General features: G+C 37.5%; 1 protein-coding gene and 1 long non-coding RNA gene across 3 annotated transcripts in view; one reads left to right on the top strand and one right to left on the bottom strand.

Moving 5' to 3' along the window:
• Nucleotides 1-2,360: 2,360 nt before the first annotated feature.
• LOC111868218 (U2 small nuclear ribonucleoprotein B'') lies at nt 2,361-19,195 on the bottom strand. Its single transcript, XM_023858671.2, has 6 exons — nt 19,075-19,195; nt 15,451-15,544; nt 11,982-12,154; nt 10,247-10,490; nt 5,104-5,215; nt 2,361-2,821 (listed from the first exon to the last, which is right to left on the bottom strand). The coding sequence occupies exons 2-6, from the start codon at nt 15,515-15,517 to the stop codon at nt 2,662-2,664; spliced, it is 756 nt and encodes a 251-aa protein (XP_023714439.1). The 5' UTR covers nt 15,518-15,544; nt 19,075-19,195; the 3' UTR covers nt 2,361-2,661.
• Nucleotides 19,196-19,284: 89 nt separating this feature from the next.
• LOC117282621 overlaps nt 19,285-22,129 on the top strand; it is a 16,696-nt gene continuing 13,851 nt past the window's right edge. Inside the window, exons 1-2 of one of the 2 annotated variants that reach the window (XR_004513429.1) lie at nt 19,285-19,570; nt 19,874-20,023. This is a non-coding gene — a long non-coding RNA (uncharacterized LOC117282621). The remainder of the gene's footprint in view (nt 19,571-19,873; nt 20,024-22,129) is intronic. The other variant, XR_004513428.1, reaches the window with a different exon arrangement.

The following is a 22,129-nucleotide window of genomic DNA, read 5'->3' as shown; positions in this document are numbered from 1 at the left end:
CAGAAAAAAATGGAAACACATATACAGGGTGTTTCACGACTTTAGGGCATAACTGCAGGAAGTGATTTCCTAGGTCTTTGTGATCAAAAAAGTTCATATAAACATGTGTCCGATTTTGGACAATTACGGAGTTATGACCGTTTTTTAATTCCTGTACACGCCTTCATGTGAACCGCGTCTATCATCTGGCAGGTCGATATTTTTAGCCAGCTACAGACAGAGCGTTCTCATTATCTTGACACTTGAGAGGTATGTAAGGCATGGTGGGTTGGTATGTCCAGTCACAGACCCGCGCGGTAGCCAGTGGTGGCATTTTCGAAAATCAGCTTTGAGCACCAATAAATTCAAATTAAAGGTAATTTCACGAAGTTAACTTTACATTCATTACTTTAAATGTATCATGTATTATGCTGGAATTATTTTGTTCTGTTTATTGTCAGTAATCATTACCATCTATTCTGAGTTTAAAACGGTCATAACTCCATAACCGTCCAAAATCGGACACATGTTTATATGAACTTTTTTTGATCACAAAGACCTAGGAAATCACCTCCTGCAATTATGCCCTAAAGTCGTGAAACACCCTGTATACTGCTCATATCTGTTCAGTGATACTGGACCAATTTTATAACAGGTTTTCATAAAATAAAATATATTACAGTGATGGAATAATATTGACACAAAAAATGGGTGAGAACTGTGTGCATGAAGACTTAATTCACAATCAGTATTTATGCATGTAACTAACTACAAAGAGGAAGAAATTGTACTTTATTCTGGCTCTATTACAGAGACACCAAACCATGACTCATGGCAGCATTTGGAATGGCTTGAGACGAAGTGGAGTGATTACTGCAAACTCTCAATGGTTTGATAAACAAAAAAGTTACAGTTAAGATCTAAAAGTTTGTGACGATGGTAAATTGTTACAATTAATATGCTGTTGGACATTATCCATCATCTAGTGTATTCATAAAAAACCATCCTGTTTCTTATAAAAACACAACGTTTTTGGGGGACTGGAGACAGGGGCTAGCTCTGGCTATTGGACCCAACTGAGTAGGTTTTATCTGAAGATGGGGACAGAATCCAGTCCCCGAAACATTGTGTTTTATAAAAGAAGCAGGAGGGTTTTTTTATGAATACACTAGATGATGGATAATGTCCAACAACATATTAATTGTAAAAAGTTATATGCATGTCTACAATAAGTAGATAACTTTTAAGGAAGAGGACTTTTTGTTTTCATTAGTTCACTGAAAAAACCTCAGAGCAATGTTTTCTTTACATCTTCTTTACAACTTGTCCCGGTGACTAACTATAACTAATTAAGCACTATGCCATGAAGCCAAATGGGGGAGTGGATGTATAGATTCACATTTTCTTGATCTTAGCAATAGTTGGAGGTGAGTGGTCACCTTCAGGCCCCAGAGACTTTATCCCATGTTTTATGTGCTAATTTAAGAAAAACTTATAACTGTGTAAGAGACAAAAATTAAATGTCCCATAACTCAAGTAAACACATTTACAGATTTTTCTGTAGTAGAGAGTTTTATAAATAAAATAATTTGGGGGTATGCCAGACCTCAGGAACAGGCACATGTAAAAAACTGCAATGGAAAGATCCAGCATTAACAAATTACTGCACAGTGATAATCATGAACCACATTTTCACCACATAAAACAAACACATATGGAGTAAAACAAAGGGCTGAGGAAGAGTGAAGAGAAAAACTGAGGAAGGAAACTGGGTGTGTCATAGTCTGGTACTCCTGGGTCAACTGTGTAAGACACTTGGGGGGGGGACTTGAATAAATGAGAAGCAAGCAAGAAAATCTAAACCAGTACAAGAAGGAAAATAAATATAATAAAGCATTAAGTTTGAAGTCTTTGTTAACGTACAAATGTATGACACTAGCGAGTACTTTATTCTACAATGCACATGGATATATAAACCAATATCAAATTTCAGTTTCAATAATATTGTTTCTCAACAAAATCTGCTTTACCTCCCATCCACTGTCATGGACAATAAAGAATTTATTGTGGCCCAGTGTGTCACATTGTTGTACTTTTCCACCAATAAATAATATATTATATATGGAGGAAAAATATGCCACTGCTGTGCTACTTCTCTGATGCTGGTGTAGGAAAGAGACCAGATCCCATATACACTGCTTCCAGGGATACATTTCTCATTTGTTGCCAAAATTTTACCCATTCTGTTCAATATCCAATTACACAGAAGTGTGTCTTTGGAAATATGTTCCTACTTACTAAAACTTTCTATTGTAATCTAAGACCAGGAAATTTAGTTACAAAAATTAAACACAATGTTACAATAATACAGCCAAAACCAGTACTAGTAATAAAATTATTTAATTTTATCAAAACGCAGTGGTTTTTATAGTACAACTCGAACTACCTGATTAACAGGCACAAAAAGTCAGATATATTCATTGCTAATGTTAGGTAAGGTACTCAAACACAGTGAAAAGTCATTTTACAGCTCCTCACTTTCAGCACATCCCTAAATCAGAGTTCAAATTTCCTCAATCTATGGTCCTCCTCAGGTGTGAGTTCCAATCTGCTGTCTGTATTCAGATATAAAATTAGGATATAACTGTATTCTGAATTGGGCGAGAATAAAATACACACACTTCACTTCTTGGCAAATGATATTTTCATAGCATGGGAAGGAGTAATCTTGAAACCTTGAAGTGCATCCTTAGCAGCACCAGACTGGAGTTCATTCTCAAATTCCACAAACGCGATGTCGTGACGGTTAGGAACCAATCTAACTTCCTTGAATCCAGGAAACCTGAAACACAGTTGAATTTCCAGATAGTGAAAATCAGCGGAATCACATACTTGGTATACATTATCATGTGACTGAGTGACTATAGACGAGGTTTGGATTGGTAATCAGATTTACTGAACACTTACAAAACATGACTACTAATAACTATACTGTAATCACTAATTCACACACTCTACATTTCACTACAAAAAAAGAAACTCCATTGCCTGTAGTCTGCAAACGAACTATAGCAACCGAGCGACCGCCGCTTGTCAGCAAAGTTAGTGCCAACTTTAGCTACATTTCACTACAGCATGCACAAAGTCTTTTCAGTCTGCTGTATCTTCACCGGGTCTGGTACAATTCGCCAGAAGTGGCGGCAGTACAAGGGAAATAGTTCCACCCCACTAGCAAAAATCTTCACTGGTTTTCACCTGGTAATGGCTTCCAACACTGTAGCTTCCTCAGATTCTATGTTCATGTCTTTACTGTTTGGTGACGTTCTCACAATTCAGTCCAGGCTGGCGGCTATCTCACATCAACCTCCTGCTCTTCTCCCTCTTGGCCCAAGACTCTCTAATCACAACTGCTTGTTATATAGCCTTGGCATGGACTGCATAGAAAACACCACTTCCAACAGTTCTTCTGTTGTCACATTTAGTTTATTTCATCGTCGTTGCCTGGCAACAGGTCTACAGGCCCCACTGCTCCCTTCTTCAGGTGATTCGTCCAGAACAGTCTACAGGTGTACTGCCATTTCTTCTTTTCTGAGGGCTATGCTTGTAACGTCTGTGATCAGCCTGACCTTCCTTCCCTGTGGCTTGGTCCTTGCAGTGATTATTCTGCAACTGCTCCCTCTTTAAGGCCACTAGTCCTGAGTGGTTCCCTGATAAGGTGTGAGCTGTTGCAGGTGTACCACCATCATCATCTTTTCCAAAGGCTGTGCTTTTGAAGTCTCTTCTTTTGTTTCGGAGGGAGTTGACCCCTCCACAATGCTCAATCACCCACTTTCCACATCCAGATGGAAATCCTGACTGCTTGCTTCACAACTTCCAATTTGAGAGTCTGCCTGAGTCTTGTTGAATGCCCTCTGGCATATCGGTTCTTTATTCCACTGTTGCATTCTGGGCCCTCCTGGCAGTCCTTCTGAACTATCACTCCTTTATGACCATGTCCCATATGCCGTGTAGGAACACCATGGCGATTCGTCTGTTTAAGGGCAGTGGCCAACTTCTTCTGGGGTCCACTATCACCCTGGGTCTGTTTCTTCAGCTGTCAGTGGTGCCCTACAGCTAGATACCAGTCCCCGCATTGGTCCTCTAATGCGCTGATAACTTCCCAATGTGGCCTCTTCCTTAGGGACTCCCTGATGCTCCACTAAGGCCTCCATTTCTTCTGGATTTGCCTCCAAATCTGTGGCCTTCACTGCTTCTTGACCAGTCTTACTTTTGGCTTACATTGATTCCTGGCCAGTCTCTATACTGGCCTCCTTCATTTCTTGACTGCCTTTGATTATCGCCATAAACTCCTAATGATGAGAGCCCATCCTGGCTTCCAGCCTTGTAATAATTTCCTCATAGCCGGCTTTCATCTCGGCCATCATTTGTTCTTGGTTGGTTTCCAATTCAGCTTTCATTTGGCCATCACTTGTTCTTGGCCGGCCAACAGGTCTTCCAGTATTTGCTCCATCATTTGTTCCATTTTTGTAATGTGACGATACAACAAAGTCACTCCGCTATGCATACTGTATACTGATACCTACATTTCAGATTATTTAATGCCTACACAGCATACACTGAAATTAAACAGTAGCATGATTAATCTTTAGAATATAACTGTGTATAAAATACAAATGAATAAACAGTATGCACCCCAAAATTTCTGAGAATCTATAACATTTTCTGGCTGTACAGAGTATAAGAGCCCTACACACAGGAAGGAACAACACTGAAGAAATATTGTCTCTACCCACAGCTACATTATGTAGCTATGGGTAGCTATGAGTAGCAGATATTATCAACTAATATTTCATTCCTAACGCTTAAGGCTATGCTTTGGTCTTTATCCCTTGTTTCAAAAATGGAATCTATTTTCATCTTGAAGTGTACAGGATATGATGACATACCTATTCTACTAGGTCCCTAAGTACACCTGTTCTCTAGCCTGGACCAGCACAAGGGACCAAAGTTGATTTTACAGAAAAATACATATGATGATAAAGTAAAAAAGAATAGCTTTAAATGAAATTTCACACCATCATTAAATAACTTTAAACTTCATTTCTTCATGAAGTTGGTACTTACTGATTGAATAACATTGACAACATCATTTCATTTGTCTCATCAGGTAGATTTGTCAGGAAAAGAATCTGGTTGGGGGGCTGTTCAGGTACCGTTGTAGATACATGTGATGCAGCTACAAGAAACAACGTAATCATAATAAAATTAACAGCCTGAGCCAAACAAAGTGCATGAAATGATAAGAAACAAATGCCGCAAGCATGTTCCATTTGTTCTTTCTTCTGGGCATTAATATATCATGCAAGCACTTTCTTATACTGTTGTCTACACTGGCTGGGGGGGGGGAAGACATNGGGGAAGACATCCAAATCTTTTGGTCTGTGCAAGCAACCCAACATCAAGTCCTACACCATTAGTGAGTTGTGATTTTAGGCCCCTTCCTTGGCAGTAACTCCCCATGGCTCCCCATTCTATGCCATGCAGCTGGATATACTGGTATGTCTACACATACCTACAGGGTTCTAGGGTTTTCTTTTTTATTGCTAGTGGGGTGGGACTAAGTCCCTTGTACTGTGGCCACATCTGGCCTATTGTACCAGTCCCAGATGATAGGTGAGGGTGATTGTGGAGCAATTGGTGGAATGAAGATGGCAGGGGAAACCGAAGTACTCGGAGAAAACCTGCCCCAGTGCCACTTTGTCCACCACAAATCCCACTTGACCAGACCTGGGATCGAACCTGGGCCGCTACAATGGGAAGCCAGCTACTAACTGCTTGAGCTATGGCGCGGCCCCTCTAGGGGGCTTACAACTAATTATATTGCAACTCTAAGTCAGCAGTAAAACATGGCAGCATTGCACAGCCAAACCAGTGGTCATATAACCTTTGTAGTGTCTATGCCTTCTGAGCCTTGAATAGGGCACTATGTGGGTGTATATGACTCTGCACATAGACTTCCATACAAACACAGTGAGAAGGGTCCAGTCAACCTTCATCTCTCGAGCTCCCAAATTCAAAAGGTGAAGTCATGCTGAAACCGTGGGACAGCATCAGATGTAAGAAAGATTCTTTCTGGTGAGACAAGTGTTTATAACTGCTAGGGACCTAAATAAACCTATAACAGAAGGAAAATTAGAATCTTGTTGTGTAGACAAACAGATATGCCAAAGCAGTATGATGATGTGATGATGAATATGGGGACTATATGGCAGGCATTGACCATGTAAAGAGGGCCAGTAATGAGGAAAAAAGATGATTACAGAATGGTACATATGGAAGAAAATGATAAATGGTAAAACTAAAGGAAAGGGAAACCTGCAAGCCCCTTTAGGATGTCTGCATCAGGCTGTGGAGCAGCCTTCCTTGATGGGCGCAACATTACCATATTCTGTAATCTCAGCAGGCAAGTCAACTGTGATTACTTCTTTGCTTACGCACTGACAATTATGAAAAATTCTTTCACAGTACTCACATATAATTTTTTTAATTTATGTTTAATGTTAGTGATTATGACTTCTCTTCAATATTAGTATGACATACAGGCATTCTTTTTATATTGTAAATAAATATATTCTGATAAGCCAATAATAATAATTAGATTTGTACACCTATACTATACAATGTGGGACAATCAGAGTAAAAGACCTTGCAAAATCAGTATATGTTCTAATTGTTTCTGGGTCTAGAACAATTAGAACCACAGCACTAGAAAATTTTTCACTGATTCACTCCTTTTGGGGTGGGTGGGTGGAGCAAAAATTACTAAGCTATCCGTGCAACAGAACCTCTTCTGGCAAATGCTACAGCTCATTTCCTTGCCTTAGAATAAAGGGCCATGTGAAAATGACTGAGTGCATTTACTGTTCTTGATCAAAAGATAACCTTACCTATCAGACACAAATTCTAAAATTAGTCAGCATTCTTATATTGATGATTGATGGTGCATTACAGTTTAAAAATATTTTGACAAAGAATGTGCCACAGTTTCTATTTCTCAGTTGACAATGGAAATGTTAAAGTTTNTATATATATTATATTATATATTATATACATATTATAATGTATTGTTTTGCTCCTGAATATGTTCTTTCTGTATTACTAGCATTAAGGATGTTTGGAAAAATCTCCTAAGATCCAGAAAATTTCAGTTTTTCACTAAACTTTAACTTTTCCTGTAAGTAACCTGTAGGTTACTGTAACCAGTAATAATTATTACTGGTATAAGTAGAGCTTTAAAATCAATGTATAGCAGTAGTTGCTACAGTAAAACTTTATTCACCGCTCAAAAGCCACTGAAAACAAAGTAATCTACTGCTGTTGGTTCATCATCACCATTACTACCTCCAACTTTTTAACATCTCATCAATGAAGAAACTGCAAATATATCTACACATTGTTTTGGGGATATCTGTGAGGTTAGCTCTCCACATAAAAGGAATCAATACTATTCAAACGTTATATCACACTTCTTTAAAGTGTCACAATCTGCTCACGTATCTCTATGTAAGCCCTTTACTTTCTTTTAACAGGACATGGGAGAAAATAGCTGGACAAGCAGTTCCACATACTAAAATCAATTTCAAGAAGTGGCAAAATTTAACAAAAGTCCATTAAAATATATGACTGTAGTAATTTCAACTTGCCAACTTATCTCAGGCCAGTGGACAATCATATTTTTCAAGCCCTAGATATAAGGATTACAAGTAATTAACACAATCATTAATGGTGCTGCTATATTTCCTTTTTATTGTGTAAAAATGTTACTACTACTGTAACTATCTTCCTATTCACACTCATGAGCAAAAATATGTGCATACAGAATTAAGTGATACAAATCGAATGAAGACAGAAAGACATAATATATGGTGTGTAAAGCTAGTAGCAAATACATAGGTAGGATAAAAAGTAGTGGCAACACCTCTATAGTTCTGAAATGACTTTATTACCTGAGGTAAACACACTTACATTCCTTCAATATAATTGTCCCCCCCCCATGTGTACCACCTTCTGCCAAATTTGTGGAAGGCGTCGTACACCATCAGTGCGTCCACTTCTGTTGATGTCCAGCAGTGACTGCCCTAGAGCACGAATAATCTCCTCTCTTGTGTTGTAACGTGTCCCTCGCAGTGGTTCTTTCATTTTGGCTAAGAGTCCATAATCGCACAGTCTCATATCAGGTGAGTACGGTGGATGTTGTAGTATCTTCCAGCACCAGCAGCGAAGGAGATCCTTGACAGCGTCAGCAGTATGAGCCCTTGCACTGTCATGAAGGATGATGGGGTTCATTGCTAACAAGTGTCGTTGCTTCTTCCCGAATGCTGGACAATGATGATTACGCAGGAAATTGCAGTAGTAGGCAGCGTTTACTGTCTGTTGTTGAAGTACAGTGTGGTGCAGTATCACTCCATCAATGTCATATGCCACAATGAACATCGCCTTCACATTACTCTGTGTATGGCACACTTTCTTTGGATGAGGAGAGCCATTTGACTGTCGCTTCAAGTGCAGTTCGTATGAGCGAGTCCAAGTTTCATCCAGAGTGACGATCCTTCCAAGGAAGTCGTCACCTTCCCTCTGGTATGGGTCCAACAAGTCCTGGGCAATTGCATAACGATGCCATTGTTGCACCTAGGACATAGTATGGGGTATCCAACACTCTGCAATTTTGCGGTATCCAACAATATCATGCAGAATGTGGAGCATGGTTTTGTAACATACGCCTACCTCAGCAGCTAACTCCCGCACAGCCCCTCGATGATCGACATCCAGCAAAGAAGCAAGATGCTGGATTGTGTGGTTGTCAACATGGAGTCATCCTGAACGTTTGCTGTCCTGAGTGGCATCCCTCCCTTCACGGAACAATTTCACTGATTGTGCCACTGTGCGATATGGCAAAGCAGCATCACCACATGCTTCTCGCAGTCCCTGGTAACAGTTTTGTGCACTACGACCTCGTGCAACTTCAATTTTTATCCAGAATCGTTGTTCTTGTTTTGTAAACATGTTGTTACGAGTGCTTGACCTGGGCTCCTGCACCTCAAGACGATGCACAATGCAACTCAATGAAACACAGCCAGAGACACTCACTGCACTACTTCAACTGAACAACTGCTATCAGCTACAGATGGCTCTAGTGCCACCTGATGCACATCTTTCATGTTACAGTAGTGCTGACACTACTTTTTATCCAACCCTTGTATCTGTCAGATCCACAGTTTCAGTCATTATTGGTTAAGTTTGCCCTGCATGATTCTTTCTCCTAGGTTAGGTGCCCTTTTTTCTGTGAGATTGAAACCAAGGATACATAAGAAGACCCAATGGGAGTTTTTAGTTGGTCAAGAATATGAGCAGTTGGAAGTCAGTTGCCAGTCAGCAAAGACAGGAGCCACTGAGTACAGTAGCAGTAAAGGGAAACTGTGCTGCTGAAAGCCACTATCAAACAATGGGGACATGAAGACACAGCAAAATGAGAAAACAGTGTGCTGAAGTGAATCATAAAGTGTGTAGACCAGGGAGGAAGCCACAATGTAGCAACAGCTAGTGAAAATGAACTGAGAAGATTTAGTGTGCATTGCAGAAAGAAGTGCATGAATTAGTAATAGTGTTGTAATTACTGGTAGTTATAATTTATGAGTTCAATAAATTCAATTAGCAATCAAAAGTCACTAACACATGACAAAATATATATATATATATATTTTATTTAAATTTCATTCAAATGCACACTTTTTATGCAAGTTAGAGTCCTGTCATATGGAATTTCATGTTCATTCAAACAATGCTGTGCTCTCCGTCAAATAATACTGACTCTGTGAGATTTGAGGCTCTCATAGTGGTGAAGAAGTGTACCATTCTCTGGGATGTGACATTATGCACTCTGGTAAAAGTTTACTGATGTTTTGGAGTAACATACTGCCTCCATCTTTAGTGAAGAAGATTAAATCAAGCAAGTTGCAAGCAGAGTAATCATCCACACTGAAGATGGAGCCAGTATGTTCCTCTGAAATGTCAGTAGTTTGCTTGGTTTGCCCTCAATCCCCAAAACCAAAGCTAGTATTTTCACCCAAAATGTCATAATGCCAAATCCCAGAATACAGTACCCTTAATACTGCCTCAACCAACGTAGGAAGCAAACCTGGGTCTCCACACAAGAGTACCATATACTACCATTATTATCCCCCAATACATATATATTTCATAAATTTACCTTGTTGCATAGCTGTGGCTTGTCCATAACCACCAACATGTGCAACTGGTTGTACCACAGGTGTAGCCCCTCCAGGATTCAGCTGACGAGCCTGTTCTTTGGCAGCCTTTCTTTTTGCCTTCTTTGTATCAACTGAGGCTTCTTCAACAGCAGGTGCCACTCTCTTTACTTTCTTTGGACGCTCAGAAAACGTCCCTTTCATCTTAGCAATTACATCTGAATCAGATTTTGAATACTGAATCCTCTGTAGAAATAAGAAAAATTTGACTTTAAGAACCTCCTGTAAAATCTACCACTGGATCCTATTTTGGGGTTGTTCCACCAACTTCACAACCTTACAATCCATTTCTCTATCAAAGATTTCGATATTCATACATTTCGTTTCAAATCTTCACTGGCAGAGTATTGGTATTATGTATTTTTGGCACATTAGCACCATGTTTCCATATTAGTCTGTCTCACAAGAGTCCCCTTACATGTTTTCCAGCGAAATTCATGCATTTCTAGTTCCCCTTGAGTGCTACATGTCATGTCCATTCCAGTTTCATATACAAGGGAAGTCCAATTTAAGGGACCTAAATCTTATCTTATGGTACATTTTTTTGTGGTCCCAACCAAAGCTCCATATACACCTAATGTACTATTTTTCACAATTTAAAAATTTACTCAAATTTTACATATAAAACTTCAATTCCTAAGCATGTTTCACTTAAGGATGAGGGGAATTTTCTTACATGTAACAACTCACATATGGTCAACCTCACACTGTTCAGGGTCATTAATGTACGGCATGTCACACATTGCAACTGACTGCCCATTCTTTGTTCATCCATTACTTTGGCAAAACATGCTCACTATGCATTCTCTATGTGCTAGTATGGGCACAGTCTTACTGCACTGACTCAAGACGCATAATTTTACAGAAAACCTGAGTACTTGAAGAGGAAGGCCAGTGTGGGGAACATCTTAATAAAAGAAAGAATATGAAGTTTTCATTTCATGCATCCTGTTGTGTTATTATATACAATTCTTTATTGGAGTCCATCGTAACACAACAACATAATGGTCAAGGTTAAAATTTTGTACCTTAGCTACATGTTTTGGCTTTTAAATTCATCATCACGCAAACACATGATTACTATATTCACACACTATTGAACTGCAATTGCGACAGTAAAGCTGGACTTTGGAGTCCATCGTAACACAACAACATAATGGTCAAGGTTAAAATTTTGTACCTTAGCTACATGTTTTGGCTTTTAAATTCATCATCACGCAAACACATGATTACTATATTCACACACTATTGAACTACAATTGTGACAGTAAAGCTGGACACTTGATAACTGTTACATTACACAACACATGGTATAAAAGTACAATGAATTATGAACTTATTATAAAATGAAATTATGGAGTAAAATATGGTTAAAAACTCTTCATGTGATATTACATACCATGAAGTCAGTTGTTGCAATCTTCTTAAACTGTTTGGCTGGTGCCTCATCTTACAATGTACTTTGTCCGTTCTGTTGGGAATACAGATTGCAACTCTATCAAAACTAAGTGAAGTGTATGTACTACCAGAAAACTCTTAAAACACAGGGTATACTAATGTTAGCATTCTTCGGTGTGCTAAACCTGTAATATTAGTAATTTAAGATATTCTTCCCAAAAGTGTACAAAAGTTATTGTCCTTCACAGCAGATATACAATTCATTAATAATATACTTACCATTGGTTTATCATAAAATGGAAATCCTTGCATAGACCGCAAAGCATTGGTAGCACTGCCAATTTCTTTAAATATTACAAATGCCTGGCCTCTCATTTTTAATGACTTCAAAGCTACAATATCCAGAATTTCACCAAACTGAGAGAAGATCGCATATAGAGATTTCTTCAGCTCTGAAACATTATGTATACAGAAAAACATTATTAAGAAATGTACTGAAATGTATTTCTATAACAGTATGATCCTTTACTTTCCACAGTTGCACTTTCTTATTTCACTTAGATCTCATTCATTCTGTGCACTCACAATACTACTACTGACAAGGCAAGTGGACACAGAATCATTAAATATATTAATTCATGACTTGGGGTGAGACTTGTGATATTACTTGTATAATGTAGAGGATAACAAAATGATATGACAGTGTTAAGGCAGTAATGCCATTACCTGATTTTATAGTGAAGGTGTAACAGAGAACCATCTCAAGAATCATCTAGAAACTGTCAAGAAGGAAACTCTTGGAAATAAAAATAACATTCTGGACATCTACACTGGTCCTGGCAAATACACATTTGCTCCATCTTTATACATCCATATACAAAATTATACCTGAATGCCATTCAAATACCATACATTATACCACATGTAAGATTTGAGGCTTTCACGGCGGTGACTATGAAGAAAGCAGTCTTCTGGGATTTGGCACCGTGTATATGTTGTGTTAACCTCCACATATACACGGTGCCAAATCCCAGAAGACTGCTTTCTTCATAGTCACCGCCGTGAAAGCCTCNCGTTCTTTGAATGAAATCATGCAGCGATCACGTGATGCGTGTTTCGTTGCAGGGGTGTCCAAAGTTCACTCTTCAGTCTGAATGCAGTTTAACGTGCGTCCGAATGCAGTGAGTACACTAAGTAACTGTGCGCTTTGTCCACTCCTTGCTGTCAGCTGTGGCGACTCGGGGCTTGCTTTGTTTACGCTGACTGTCTCGTCTCCGCAAATGGACTATACTTAATACATCACTGCACTGTTAAGCAACAATCATAGAAAGGTCAACAGTAACTTCTTCAGTATATCAGTGGTTCTGACATACTCAGCTTATCTGATATCACAGTATGCATAAATACACACATACATCCTACAGGAAAATTAATTCATATATAGACAGACCATGTGGGCTGTGAACATTTGAAACTTTGTGTACCTTGAATATTATTTTATGATTTATGAAGTAAAAATGCTACCATCAACGCAATTTCATTTCTGTAGTAGCAGAAACGATAGTGGAATAAATGCTAATTATGAAAATAAGTATTAAAAGCATTCACTATTAATGTAGTCCAATCTGAGGTTCCAGAGCTATCAGAGTTCACTTTAATTATAACATGCAATACTTTAGGACAATAGCATAAATTAAACTAAATGATACAATAAAAGCAGCATTCATGAACTTTTTAAGAGGAATATGTTTAATATGAACACTATGGAATACCAAATGAGTACCAGGAATCTTCTTGTGGGTATATGGGTAGCTGGTGCTTAAGGCTGACAACCTTACCACCATCTGTGAGCCAAATGTCTAGATATGTGGGAGCCTTGCCATCTCACAACCTTACAGGCCTCGACAGCCTGTTACAGGGATAGCTTTATATTATCTTATGTATATTTTGGTGTCCTAAGTCCCTATAATCCTGTCTGAGGAATTAAATACTGTGGAACCTGTGAAGTTGGCCACCTATATGAAACAGCCACCTGTCATAGTTGGCCACACTTCTATCGAACTGGTAAAGTGCATTATTTATACAGGAACAACCTTCAACTTGGGCCAAGTGTCTTATCTTGTATCTTGTTCACCTTCCTGGACATTATGCCACAGTTGTGTATTTTTTTTTTATTGCTAGTGGGGTGGGACTAAGTCCCTTGTACTGCAGCCACTTCTGGCTTGTATCTTATGCAGCATGGACCGGACTTACTACAAGTTATTCTCGAAAGACAGTAAGGTCCAGTTTACATCCACATGACCTATGAAGTACGGAAGTCTTCATGATACTGATGTCTACCATGTGAAGGAACAATTTCTTGGCCCATNAAAGCATAAACAAATTATAATTTTATTATTAACAAAATTGCTGTGTTGACTTAAAACCGATAATCTAATATCTGTTTGCTGCCACCATGCAGGGCCTCTTGTAGAAACTCCAGCTGAATCCAAGGATAAAGTAGTCAGAATCTAGCAAACAGACTTCTGGATACAAAATCTGAGTGGTGCTGAAAACACCTGTGTTTAAGCAGCAATGATATTCTGCCTGGACTCTATATCCCAGTGTAGAACACACAGGAATGTGTCTGCATCCTACTTAATAAGCTTCAATTGTTCATTACAATTTTAAGACATGGATCTCTTTCTAGGTCTTCAATAAGAAGTGACATTAGAAATGAGTAGCTTTCTGTGAAGAACTGTATCCTCAGATACTCTTTGTGCATAAGCTAAATGGGAGAGTTTCTTTCATTATCAAGTGTCCAGTTCATCACAGATTTGCTGGTTAGAACTCCAGAAAATGATGTCCAGACTTTGGATCATCTTTAAATGACTCTCTTCTCCGACAGAACTGACTGTTTCTGAAGTCTGTTTGGTTCTATGCAAACAAAGACAATCACAAATATCCTTGGAAATGTTACCTTTCATGAGAAATATAATCACTGACTGAGCTACTGAACAGACACTACATGGGTATACCATTGCAGCATGCACACATCAATACTTGCTACTTCCATCGAGAAGCAGGGAACTTGCTCCCACCTTCTTCATTTAATGCCTTGTAGTAACATGGTTATGACAAACCTTCTAACTCACTGATGAGTTTATGCTTTTGGTATGCATCATAATTATTACGAGTACTGTTTCCACTACAAAAATCAGCCTAGGTGTAAACTAATCTACAGTCAAAGTGCAGTATTTCTTTAATATCTTGTAATACAGGTATAGTAATTATACATAGTAATTTCACTAGTTTATGTTGCACATTACTAACTGCTCAGACAGAGGAGGGTAAAGCCATAACTTAACATGAAAATTTTCTGACAGCACACATCTTAGATTCTCTGCTGGTGGTAGATTTACAGGCGAGGTGACTATGCAGAATAATACAATCACTTATAAATAATAATTATATATTCCCTTTTGAAAGAACTCTCATAAAAAATAGTTATACCACAAGAATGTAGAGCTACACGAAAGCCAAAATGCAAGGTGTTTTCTCTAAACAATGTGTATCTTGCTTTCTAGGAGAGATATAACTTAAACAAGGGTTACCGAAACATTGAAGGTCACATTTAATTCCTTCTAACAAAATGACTGCACTCTGCAAATGATTCTCAACATGTGATGAACTTAAAATAAAATGACATAATGAATCCAATGACAAGTGAAAGAAAAGACTGACATAGAATGCCAAGAGGTGTTCTTACCTTCCTTTTTTATTTTCTCATTAAGATTATTCACATATATTGTATGGTTTGGGCGTATGTCCATCATTGTTTTACCCTCTGCACTTTCTGAAAACTGGACAACATGAAATTAATTCTAGGTAACAAAATGTAGTGTATACCAAAACAATGTTAGACATCACTACAAGAAGTCTGATATGCACCCATACTTTTCATACAATTTAAATGAGGCAAATGTAGGGTTAACATTAGATTTGTATTTGGCAGGTACCCAGTTTCAATCTTAACTCAGTTATCAGATGTCCTGATTGATTTTCATAGTCTTTGGTCTCTTCAAGCAAATGACAGGAGAGTATTTTCATATAGGCCATGGATACGTCATTTCAAATCCTTCCCCACACATTATTCATATTCATCCTCAATCCTCAGTTAATGCTGTATTTACTCCTACAGTTCAAATTTCCTAAAAACCTCTGACATATGAAATGACATAATTAATCTGCCAGCAAATAGCAGCAGGCACTGGAGACAGAGTTCTGAAAAATGTCGATAGAGGAGACCAAGATCAAAATCTTACCAAATAGATTACACAAAAAAGCTTACTGATGTAATTATGTGCGCCGCTCCTCAAAACCATATAATTTTGTATAAAATGTGGATTAATGTGGGAAAAGAAATATCCTGAGTAAGATCTGCATAATCGAAACACCATGGAACAGAAAAATAATGCAAAGAATGACTCAACCAGGACAGAAAAGGGTTATTTACAACATGGCTCAGTTCTGCAATGAAGAAAAGATGAACAAGGGAGGGAACCCAGTGCCCCCCCCAAATTTTCATTTGATGATTTTGAAAAATGTTTTATGTATAAAATGTTTAGGCTATGATGAATCAAAGATATTCACATTTCATGACATTTTTTCCTTTCTGCAAAATAATCAGATTTCAGGGGGGGGCTTTCCACAAAGAAGAGAAAGGGATGATGTTCAGTTTTAAAGAAATGTAAAAGCAAAAGATCTCTATTAAATGAAATACAAGATATCCTTGTTTGCTGTGCAACATACTTCAGAACTGTAAATACTGACATAGGGCTTAAGAGGCAGTCATATATACAGATGAAATTAAGGTTCACACCCTTTGCCTGTTTGTAGGCAATGGCCCAGTATGTTCCAACATGCAACAAGGGAACATGTGTCTCGGTGGACGAATGTTATAGCTCAGTGCCAGGAACATTCGGCGGGCCAATGAACTGACTGGCTAGGAATCATGTAACTTGTGTTTTCCATTTTGTCCATGCAGCACCTATATAACAAAGAACTGCTGTAGCTTGGATTAGTGCAGAATACTTATAGGAGAAGTGAATTCAGAAGCTAGGAGCACTTGGGAGTTGAGAACAGTTTCTAGTTGAGTTCCGAGGCTTCAGGGTGATTGAACAAGAAATAGCAAGAAGACTTCATAGTGATCTGAAGTGCTAGTTTCTGTGTTGAGATCCGCTGCTAGAAGACGACTAGTGGAAACTGAGAATCCTAGTCCGTGTGTGCAACAGTGAACCGGAGAGTGTGTAGAACACTGATAGCACTGTATTAATTGTAATAATAATAATAATAATAATTTTTATTTAACATTCATCACAGTTACAAACTGTAACTCTCAATCAAGTCACATACATATACAACTTTTCCAGTCTAACTGGCCTCCTGCCCAATCAATTGAACGTCATCATATATCACATAACATAACATTCAATTACAATTAAAATCACACTCTTGGTATAATTAAAATATATTAGGTACAATCAAATTTACGACTAGCTTCCGTTATAAAAAACAAGGTCATCTTACTATATATATCTTAATTACCACCGTCATATTCTTAAACTTAAAACCTATTATATCAAAATAATCCACAAAATATACAATTCAATTTAGATAATGATTAAATAATTTGGAGTGCAATCTCTTTTAAGACTTCCATTCCCTTTATAGGCTGAACTATATTAAAGACTTCACCTAATTACCAGTCATTTTATTCACACTTAAATCTATTTATCAAGGAGAATCTTATTTGTTTAACTGGCTTTCTGAGAGGAGCTCATGCAAATTATACAATGGGGATATCTTTTGAGTCTATGTAGGAATTCTCTATCTGCTTTTACCATTCTTAGTTCCAAAGGTTGTCTATTATAAATTAAGAGACTGTAAAAATAATGCCAATAAATCCAATCATTCGAATTAGAACCCATTAACTTTGTCACACGTACCTACATACATGTGACAATATAAAAAGTTAAAGCATAGTGCTTCTACATGGTTCAAACAGCAAAACAGAGTTCTTGGGTGCAATGAGAGATGTTTTCAACTGGTTCTGCACAAGATTTGGCAATAAACTTTCTTGTAAACAGAATGAACCTTCTGGTTTCACATATCAGTCATGAAATAAATATATTTCAGTGGTTTAGGAGTTAGTAATTATTTCTGTGTTTAAGACAATTCTTTCATCCTTTGTGCATTGTCCCAGGTAACACAGACACCATTACGCTGGCATATATGGCTGATTGGGTCCACTCCATAACACCTACTTTGTTGACCTGAGTCAACATGGTCATATGATTGGTTTTATTTATGTTTGATTTGAGGTTCCTGCAGCAGTAAGTACAAAAAGTATTATCTTCTCGGTTGTAATTCTGCCTTGTGCAGTCCAGTAGACATTCACTGACATTTTGGAGGAACACACTAACTCCCGTCTTCAGGGTCAAAGAGAAAGCCAACAAGTAACTTTCTTCTAATATTTTTTAGCATCAAGGCATTTTTTCTGGAGTTCTAGGGCTTTAATGATCATTTACTCAAGCCTTGGAAAACTGAGGAATATATTTTAAACACCACTGATTTCAGTGTTAATAACAGTTTTTTAAGTTTTAGTTCAATTACATGTTCTGATGTGTAATGGGAATATATTACCTCCCATACTCAATTTTTGTGGGAAAGGTTTTTGCCTGGGCATAATTAACTCCAAATCATATTCAACAAATGATCTACATTGTAAATACTTTATATACTAAACTTCTTAACACTTGTATTGACCATGGTTTAAGTCATTTTACCTATGGACCAACTAAGTAGGGTTTCTATCGTTACCCCGTTCATTTAAAGGATGAGACGATTTCTGAACGGCAGTGGGGGAAAAAAAAAAAAAAAGAGGGAGGTCAATGGTCAAACTCCAAATGAATAAACTTAAACAATGTGACACACAACTACAAAAATAAACTTGAAACTTAGGCCACAGAATTTTTGTTATGAAGACACCATCGTTAACTGCGACACTTGTGCTAGGTTAGAATTAGGTTATGAGCAAGTTCCTGCCGTTTTAAATCTTCGCTTTAAACATACAATATTATGTACGTGAACAATAATCGAATACACATCAATTACTTTTCATGCCCTATACATAAAAGCAGTAACCACATAATCACATTACTTCTTATATCTTACGGAGAGTCTGCCACCACAACCACACCGGTACCGAAGACGCCTAAGACTACACACAAAACGGTGGCCCACGTTCTAAAACTATGACAAGTACCAATAATTTTATAACAACTAGTTCAAAATAAATGTATGAGAAATATAATGCTTAACAACATATTACCTTGGCTCCAGGAATTTATATCTAAAACCACAATTTCTCAATTAACTCAAATTTCAACATGCAAAATACACTTTACCACCTACGCTAAGTGGTAGAAACAAGAGAACTCCAACCAGCTATATTCAATGCAGCCACCTATATTCAGACAAGACATAATACCGGCGATACCAACCATACTAACAATGCCCAGCACAGTCTACCGATGCCACCGGTTACTAACTACATTAGATTTTCATATCAGAGGTTATGAAGAGTTCTGTTTTCTGAGATATAACGTCGTGTACGTGGTCGTGTAGTAGCTCACTAAGAGTCAATGGCGTTTCGGAGGAACATGTCGCCTCAGTCTTCAGGGTCAAAGACTAAGCCAAGCATGAAACCGGCGAGAAGCTGGTATCTGGCTTATTCATCGTCCCTGAAGATGGAGGCAAGATGTTCCTCCGAGACGTCCATTGACTTTAAAGGGACAATACGTCTTTACATCTCAGAAGATAAAAATGTCAGTTGACTGGTAACATATTATTATTATTTCTCGTCACATAATGGAATAACCATTCGAAATGTACTTATTTTATTTTTCTCGCCGGTTAAGGCTAAATTATTATTATTTTTTTCTTTTCTTTTCTTGGAATTGTTACTAATTTATTGATATTGTATAGACTGTCATATTTTTTATTTTGCTCTTTAATTTTTGTGTATTTCTATGTACTCGTGCTAACTTTGTAATTGGCCGTTTGGACATAAACACGAATTGAATTATTATTATTATTATTATTATTATTATCGTTGTTGTTATTGAAAGAAGATACAGGTGGTGTTAGGCTGAGAAGCCCATCTTGCCGACAGCTACAGTTTTACAGTAAAACTTAAAAAGTTGTCCCTGCGCTTAACTAATTAAGCATGGATGTGGAAGTATAGATCCACATTTTCTTGACATTGGCACTAATTGGAGGTGAGTGGTCAGCTTCATGCCCCTGCTTCTTTACCCCCGGGGAAAGAGNGATATTGTATAGACTGTCATATTTTTTATTTTGCTCTTTAATTTTTGTGTATTTCTATGTACTCGTGCTAACTTTGTAATTGGCCGTTTGGACATAAACACGAATTGAATTATTATTATTATTATTATTATTATTATCGTTGTTGTTATTGAAAGAAGATACAGGTGGTGTTAGGCTGAGAAGCCCATCTTGCCGACAGCTACAATTTTACAGTAAAACTTAAAAAGTTGTCCCTGCGCTTAACTAATTAAGCATGGATGTGGAAGTATAGATCCACATTTTCTTGACATTGGCACTAATTGGAGGTGAGTGGTCAGCTTCATGCCCCTGCTTCTTTACCCCCGGGGAAAGAGCCCCCAGTCCCCATTGGATAGGAGGCTGGGTGGGCTCTAGAGCTGGTCTGGACAATGTGTAGAAAAGCAAATTCTTGATCCTACCAGGACCCAAATTTTGACCCCTCAGTCGTCCAGCCCATAGGTAGTCACTATACTGACTATGCTATCCTGGCTCTTTAATTATTCCTGTATAAATGTAACGTTTAATCTTTTAACTGTACTTAAAGTAACTATATACTAATTCTGTTTTAACGTATAAAGTCAGCATGTAGTGAACCCTGGTTGGGCTTATCATAATAATGACCTAATTATATTATTATATTGTTATATATATATAAAATACTGTTGATTTATTGCACTACAGGGATTACTGCTTCTGGTAACATACAACATAGAATGGCTTTGATACAATATGGTGGAAATATTTTATGTTTTATTAAGTCATAGATCATATGAACTCTAAATTCCTTGAATAATTTACACTGCCATAGAATGTGGTTTATAGTTTCTTTGGCTTCGCCATATTCACACGTTTCTGTATTAACAGTACTAAATGGAAGAAAGTACTCTTTTAGACAACAATGGACACTTCTTTTTTTATTGAGACTAGATTCTCCTCGAAACTTGAATCTCTGGAACCAAGGTTTTCTGTTGTTTTGGCAGTAGTTGTTATTATTATTATTTATTTCATCCATAGCTGTAGAGAATTACAATTGGACATGTCAGATATCAACAACCTCACATCAAAAATAACATAAGTAAAAGTGCTCCCTTCTTTTCTGTTTTCCTGATTTTCTGCACCATTCCTTGGCTGCTGCTCTCAGTTTGGTCTTCCAGTAGCTCTTCAAGTCTATGACAGGAATCAAGTATTGAACATCTTCACCTTTTTGAATACTCTCCTTTGCCAGTGTGTCTGCTATTTCAGTGATGACAATACCCATGTGTGCTGGGATCCATACAAAATTTAATATACTTTTTATGTTTCTTCAGTGTCAGTAGATTTTCTTTTATTTTGACGATTAATATTGAGCATCTTTTAATTAGCGATCTTTCGTTAAGGCACACAAGTACACTTCTAGAATTCATAATTCATAATTTATTTACATCCATAAACTGTTACACAAGTACAACTGGACAAGTCAGTTAAGCAATCTAAAACACAAGTCAACAACTCTTAAAAATGTACAAAATGATACACAAGACTAAAAACAGTATAATCATCACTAGGAACATCGTCCCCCTGCTGAGGCTAGCAACGGATGATGACATCCCCCAACAATCCAATATAAAGCAATGCATACACTTATACCATCTACATACAACCACACATCAGAACCAACCAAAGCCACATAACTACTGTCCATCATTGTTACTAAAAACTCCTGAAGAGAATAAAAAGTTTTGTAATAAATAACTTTTTAATTTATTTTTAAAAACTTTAAAATTTTCTATTCTTTTTAAATCAGGGGGCAGGCTGTTATGTATTTTAATTCCCATGTTAATTATGCTTATTTTGCAATGACCAGTATTGTATGTTTGTACATACCAATCCTGTTTTCCTTTACTGTTATGCTTGTGAATGTCAGAATAATCAGTTGTGTAGATCTTGTTCATTTTTAAAAAGCATATGTCATATATATTGTAGCGTGTTTTGTGTCTGTCACGCTACAAATAAGTCCACGTAGGCCTCAAATTCCGTAGAACATTTATTGTCCTTCACGC

This window comes from Cryptotermes secundus, unplaced genomic scaffold (genome assembly GCF_002891405.2).
Source record: "Cryptotermes secundus unplaced genomic scaffold, Csec_1.0 scaffold166, whole genome shotgun sequence".
Lineage (NCBI taxonomy): Eukaryota > Metazoa > Arthropoda > Insecta > Blattodea > Kalotermitidae > Cryptotermes > Cryptotermes secundus.
This window is presented reverse-complemented; position numbering and strand designations above follow the sequence as displayed.

Bases quoted from the DNA above. Each gene is read 5' to 3' on its own strand.
- LOC111868218 (XM_023858671.2), bottom strand. From the start codon at position 15,517: ATGATGGACATACGCCCAAACCATACAATATATGTGAATAATCTTAAT. The intron at 12,155-15,450 runs GTAAGAACACCT...ATAATGTTTCAG, and splicing joins TGAGAAAATAAAAAAGGAAG to AGCTGAAGAAATCTCTATAT. The intron at 2,822-5,103 runs GTAAGTACCAAC...ACTGTGTTTCAG, and splicing joins TTGTCAATGTTATTCAATCA to GTTTCCTGGATTCAAGGAAG.